This window comes from Trachymyrmex cornetzi, unplaced genomic scaffold, assembly GCF_001594075.2.
Source record: "Trachymyrmex cornetzi isolate Tcor2-1 unplaced genomic scaffold, Tcor1.1 scaffold387, whole genome shotgun sequence".
Taxonomy (NCBI): Eukaryota; Metazoa; Arthropoda; class Insecta; order Hymenoptera; family Formicidae; genus Trachymyrmex; species Trachymyrmex cornetzi.
In genome coordinates this window covers 68,139-73,361 of record NW_017298608.1, presented here as the reverse complement: position 1 = coordinate 73,361, position 5,223 = coordinate 68,139, and the positions used below count along the sequence as shown (strand labels likewise).

General features: G+C 33.7%; 1 protein-coding gene and 1 long non-coding RNA gene across 4 annotated transcripts; one reads left to right on the top strand and one right to left on the bottom strand.

Annotated features, from left to right (window-relative positions):
- The first annotated feature begins 571 nt into the window (after nt 1-571).
- On the top strand, nt 572-4,359 carry LOC108763871 (uncharacterized). 3 transcript variants are annotated; one of them, XM_018511788.1, is made up of 5 exons: nt 572-736; nt 824-1,126; nt 1,208-1,583; nt 1,646-1,772; nt 4,255-4,359. In XM_018511788.1, the coding sequence occupies exons 1-5, from the start codon at nt 611-613 to the stop codon at nt 4,349-4,351; spliced, it is 1,029 nt and encodes a 342-aa protein (XP_018367290.1). In that variant the 5' UTR covers nt 572-610; the 3' UTR covers nt 4,352-4,359. The 3 variants fall into 3 exon arrangements, with proteins under 3 accessions (XP_018367290.1, XP_018367291.1, XP_018367292.1); XM_018511789.1 differs by having other exon boundaries at nt 1,646-1,745; nt 4,275-4,356; XM_018511790.1 differs by lacking the exons at nt 1,646-1,772; nt 4,255-4,359 and adding an exon at nt 2,987-3,092.
- Nucleotides 4,285-4,839, bottom strand: LOC108763878 (uncharacterized). Its single transcript, XR_001940243.1, has 3 exons — nt 4,712-4,839; nt 4,446-4,585; nt 4,285-4,363 (listed from the first exon to the last, which is right to left on the bottom strand). It is a non-coding gene; the product is annotated as an uncharacterized LOC108763878 (long non-coding RNA).
- Nucleotides 4,840-5,223: the final 384 nt, after the last annotated feature.

Genomic DNA, 5,223 nt, shown 5'->3' with positions numbered 1-5,223 from the left:
TTCAATCCTGGAGATAAAGAAAATCGAAAAACAATATTCCAATTTTGTGAGGTATGTATTGATGAAATGTAATCTAGAGAAATGTACAAAAATGTGATTTAATAATTTTGTCTGACATTTGTATACATAACAGTTATATTAAACCTCAATTATTATATTGCAGAAATCTCCATACTTCAAAACATGGATGAATGCGATTGGACCAAACTTGAGAGATGGAAAGAAAACTCGCAAAAATTATTACATTTGCGAACGACATTTTGATGACGGTAATTTACATCGAATTCCTATGAATATATTAAAGGATGGAAAAGAGGTGACCCTGTTACGTAGACGCCCAATGTTAAAATCGACAAGTGTCCCATACATTTTTCCAGTAAATATCAAAGTCACATGTGATCTATGGCGTTGTTGCATATATTTTTCCAGATAATAATTGAGCACTTGATGTAACCAAAAATTTATTATTCAGGGTTCAAGGCTTATAGATTCAAATAATCTTGAAAGCTCCTCGATTATAGATTCAAATATAATGGAATGCACTTTAGAAAATATTTTTAACACAACGGTTTTACTAAAGGAGTGGAATGCAAGACCTTCTTATGAATCCATGGGGTCATGGGGTGTGACAAAAACAACGTGTGGATTACTTTTCATACTTTTAGAAAGCACTTCAGAACAATGTAGCAATACAGTACAGCGTTCTTTACTTGTAAAGAATGACATGACTATCGAGGTATCTTAGGACTTTTATACATTACAAGTTTTTTTGTATATGAATTTATCTGCCTGTACTATTGCTTATTTGATTTGTTTATTTCAGTTACATGCTTATAATCATCCTGTCACTTATCATCTTTTGGAAAAGGTGACGTGCCTACAAGATATTTATTTTTTATTACGAAAAATAAGTGCAATGAAAATGTGCCAAGAAGAGTCCTGCACTATTGGGTACTTTGAGCATAATCCACTTTCACGATCCAATCTTTGTAAAGATTGCCAATTAAAGAACAAAAGAAAAAAAGTAAGAGAAAGTAAACGTGAAAAGAGAGCAGCCGTCAGAAAAGCGAAGGAGAAAATTTGCAAGAAAAATGTAAAACAAAAGTACAAACGGATATACAACCAGGTTTGTAAACGTTTATTAATGCCTACAAGCTAAATTTCAGTTTTTGAATTACATACTTATGTGAGTTGACATATGTTACAGATGAAGAGATACAAAGTAGAATTAGAGAATTTAAAAGTACAATGTGCCTCACAAAAAGAGGAAATTCTCGACGAAGCAATAGCAAGCTTCCCATCTGCCTTGAAGAAGTCGATTAAAGCATGTTGGAGATATGCTCGCTCCAATGACAAGCGTGGAATGCGTTATACAAAAGACTGGATACTGGAATGCCTGCTATTAAGAATAAAAAGCCGTAAGGCTTATATTCATCTTCGTTCACATAACATACTAGCTTTACCTACTATTGGAACCCTCAATAAATACATAAAAAACTTCAGCCCTAGTTATGGCTTTGATCCAGCACTTTTCGCAATGTTAAAAGAAAAAAGTGCAGCTATGAAACCTGAGGAAAGAAGAGGTAAGTAATACATTCTTAATAACGTCAAGTTAAGATGCTTTACAATGGTTTTTGTTTTTCAGGAACGCTGGTACATGATGAGATGAAGTTAAGCGAAAGTGTGGCATTCATGGAGCACGACCTTACCAAATTGGGATTCGTTGACTTGGGTCAGCACACCCCGGAAAATCAGAAAAATGCTCGTGCTGATCAAGCACTTGTCTTTTTATTTCAGCCATTTAGAGGGCAGTGGATACAAAGTATCGCTGCCTTCCTTAGTAAAGGATGTGCGCCTAGTGCTTCTCTTAGACATTTGACGATGGAGTGCATCATCTTATTAGAAAAAAGTGGGTTTTACGTCGATGTAGTGACTTCCGATGCAGCGACGTGGAATAGGTCAATGTGGAAACTTTTTGGCCTCAATGTTTCGACCTTAGAAGCTAGTTGCGTGCACCCGTGTGCTTCTAGCAATGGTTGCAGCGAAAGTTCTGATGACAACGATGTCCCTATGGAGACACGAAGACTATGGTTTTGCTACGACTTTAGTCATCTCCTTCAACATTTTAGGAATTTCCTCGTGTCAAATGAAGAGACCCACGTAAGTTTATTTATGCTTCATTGTCTGCATTTGTACTTTTATGTACTTTATTTTTTTTAATTTACAGACTCCGGATGGTATAGTAAAACTTAAACATTTCCGAGCGGTAATTAGGAACGATGGTGGGGAAAGACATCTAGGATTAAAAATTGCACACAAACTCACCCACGATCATTTGAATCCCCAGTATTATCAAAAAATGAATGTAGAGATGACCTTGGATGTAAGTAAATAGTCTGATATGATAATTTTTTTTCCAAACAAATTGCAACTACAGAGCTCTTGTAAATTATTGTTTCAGCTGTTTTCTCCAAACGTTGCTGTCGCGATGAAAATGTACAGCGAATTCGATAATAACTTAAAAGATTGTGAAGCGACAATTATATTTATACATCGAATTAACAATCTAATAAAAGCAATGACGTCCCGCAGCTCGGAAAATGCATTGAAAAAAGACTCTGCGAGTTACAATGTACGCATTAATGTTAATGTTATTTTTTCGCAACAAAATTAAGAGATTTAATGTTAAATTATTATTACATAACAGAGCATATTGGAGTTTCAAAACTATTTATGCGAATGGAAGAAAATTGCTGCAACTAAAGGATGTGAGATGAAAAAAAAATTTATGTCAGAAAGTACATATTACGGTTTTCATATTACACTTCGGACAACAATCGAATTGATGGATTTCCTCACTATGAAATATGGATTTAATTTTCTTATGACATCAAGACTGAAGATTCTCTTGAGGTACGATACGATTTATTTGATAATAATTATTATTAACACACAGTTTATAGTGGTATTATTTACTTTTGCACAGGGAATATTCAGAATGATTAGAGGATGCTGCGGATCCACCGATACACCTGATCCCCTGCTATTTATACAAATTTATAGACTTCTGAGCTTCTATTCGCTTGTCCGGCCTCCCAAGGGCTCAAATGTTGAAGGCATCAAAATCTTCGACAGTTTATTGTCGATGAAAAATATACCGATGAGGAATGAGAATAAGGATAATTGGAAGCAGGTACTCGACGAAATAATTACACGTGGAGAGCAGACATCTACTCAGGGTGCAAAACAAACACATGACTGTGATTATATATCCGATGTGAACGAATACGTGCAAACGTATTTTGCAGGATTCATTTCCAGGAAAGTAGAACGATGGACGTCATGTTCAGTGTGTCTTGTCGGTAACAAAAAAAGAAGGGAATTTGCGACGAGATGAAATGATAAATTTGCTTACTAAAGGTTATCTTAAATACTCAGATTCTTTAGTTAATTTGCTTTCAGCTCTTGAACACGCAATTTTACAAACGGTTGGTTTCGAAAAATTAAACTACTACACATTTCAGCACATTTCTCAAAATATTTTATCAGAAAGTATCACCTTCGTTGGATGTAGTACACATAAAGAAACTTTAACTCGAACAGTCATCAATTACTACCTTATCACGAGAGCGAAAATCCTGTGTAAGAAATCTAATTATGCAAATAACGAAGCAAAAAAGAAGGAAAGAGAATTTCGAAAACGCGTGAAACTTGTCCGTGCAAAAAAAAATATAGATCCGAATATAGTGAAACCGGCACAAGAAAAGGAAAAAACTGCCCATGTAAATAATGTAAATAATGTAAATAATGTACAAAAATAGATATAAGATATGCAATAAATATTACGCATAGCTATTATATTGTTGCTCTACATAGTCGGTTTCAATTCGTGACTGCGCATGTCAACGTACTTTGTTTCTGTTTGATTATTTATGCATTTATTAATTCCATGATATATATTTCCAAAAAATCATACGTTTATACAATTGATTGAGTGTTAAAACTTTATAAGTTTTCAGCAATATTCCGATACAAATGTGGCACTATTAACACACGGTACTTATCGCCAATGATTTCACGTTTCATATGTAATTTGATTATATACGATTTCATTATTAATTGTTTCGCAACAATATTGAGGGCTTATTACAGTTACATTTATTTCAGCAAACGAATCTTATAAAACAATTAATTTTTAGAATAGTTTTTTAAATTTTATACTTCGAAAAAGAAATTATGCTTTTGTTTAAAATTTCAAGCATTCTTGATACATAGGTTTCAGAAGTTGGCTGATCCCATTGCATCCAGGTTAATTCCTCGTTGCGATGACAAACTTTTACATTCATATTAACGTCGAGAACAACTATCAAGAAGGTTATGAGGTCATCTTCTGATTCGAATGAATGCAATGCAATGATTTTGTATGATCATAGTCCAATCCGTACCTGGCAGTTCAATATTCTTGGAGTTTTCCTTTATACGCAAAAACAAACCGCTTTCCTTCGAATCATACATATTTCAATATATGTTATTCCAACGACAACGAAAATATGCCTTTAAAACTCCTTCAAACGTTAATAATATTCTGTAAATAAAAAAAAATTACTGTAATCATGTTCCAAAAGTTGTATACAATACAGGATTTGCCTATAAACAAGTTATAGCATTCATTTAATGACCATGTGCAGTATAATTTCTTTTTACAACTTACATTCTGTTTTTTCTTCTTCTGTTGTTTTATCCTTGATTGGATTTCCGAATTCTGTTTTATTTGCAAGTGACAATGTTACGTTAAGATTATAGCCACCAAGAAGACTAGGGCTGCGGTCGAGGAGCGCGCTATCAACGCTATTTGTGTCATACTATCCTTGTTTCACATTTAATGGACGATGAAGATAGAATGACACAAATAGCGCTAATAGCGTCTCCCCGAACCCAGCCTAAAACTTCTTGGTTATAGCTCACAACCGATGCGCGCATGCGCAAACTAGGGATAGGCGATGTACAAGAAAAGCATCGATTCTATAATAATCGATTATGATCCAATCCGATTTTTAATTAGCCGATTCATCGTAGGAGAAAACATCAATGCTGGTAAAGTCGATCGTTTGAAGAAAAACTGATTACTAAATTTTATTTTTTTTTATTATTAATTTTTAGAAATATATTGAATTATAATTTTTAAAATTATTTTTATCACAAAATAAAAAAAGAAATAGAGTA

Coding starts and splice junctions, on each gene's coding strand:
- LOC108763871 (XM_018511788.1), top strand. CDS start 611: ATGGGGTCATGGGGTGTGACAAAAACAACGTGTGGATTACTTTTCATA. Junction 1,127..1,207: donor ACAAACGGATATACAACCAG/GTTTGTAAACGT, acceptor CATATGTTACAG/ATGAAGAGATACAAAGTAGA. Junction 1,584..1,645: donor GAAACCTGAGGAAAGAAGAG/GTAAGTAATACA, acceptor TTTGTTTTTCAG/GAACGCTGGTACATGATGAG.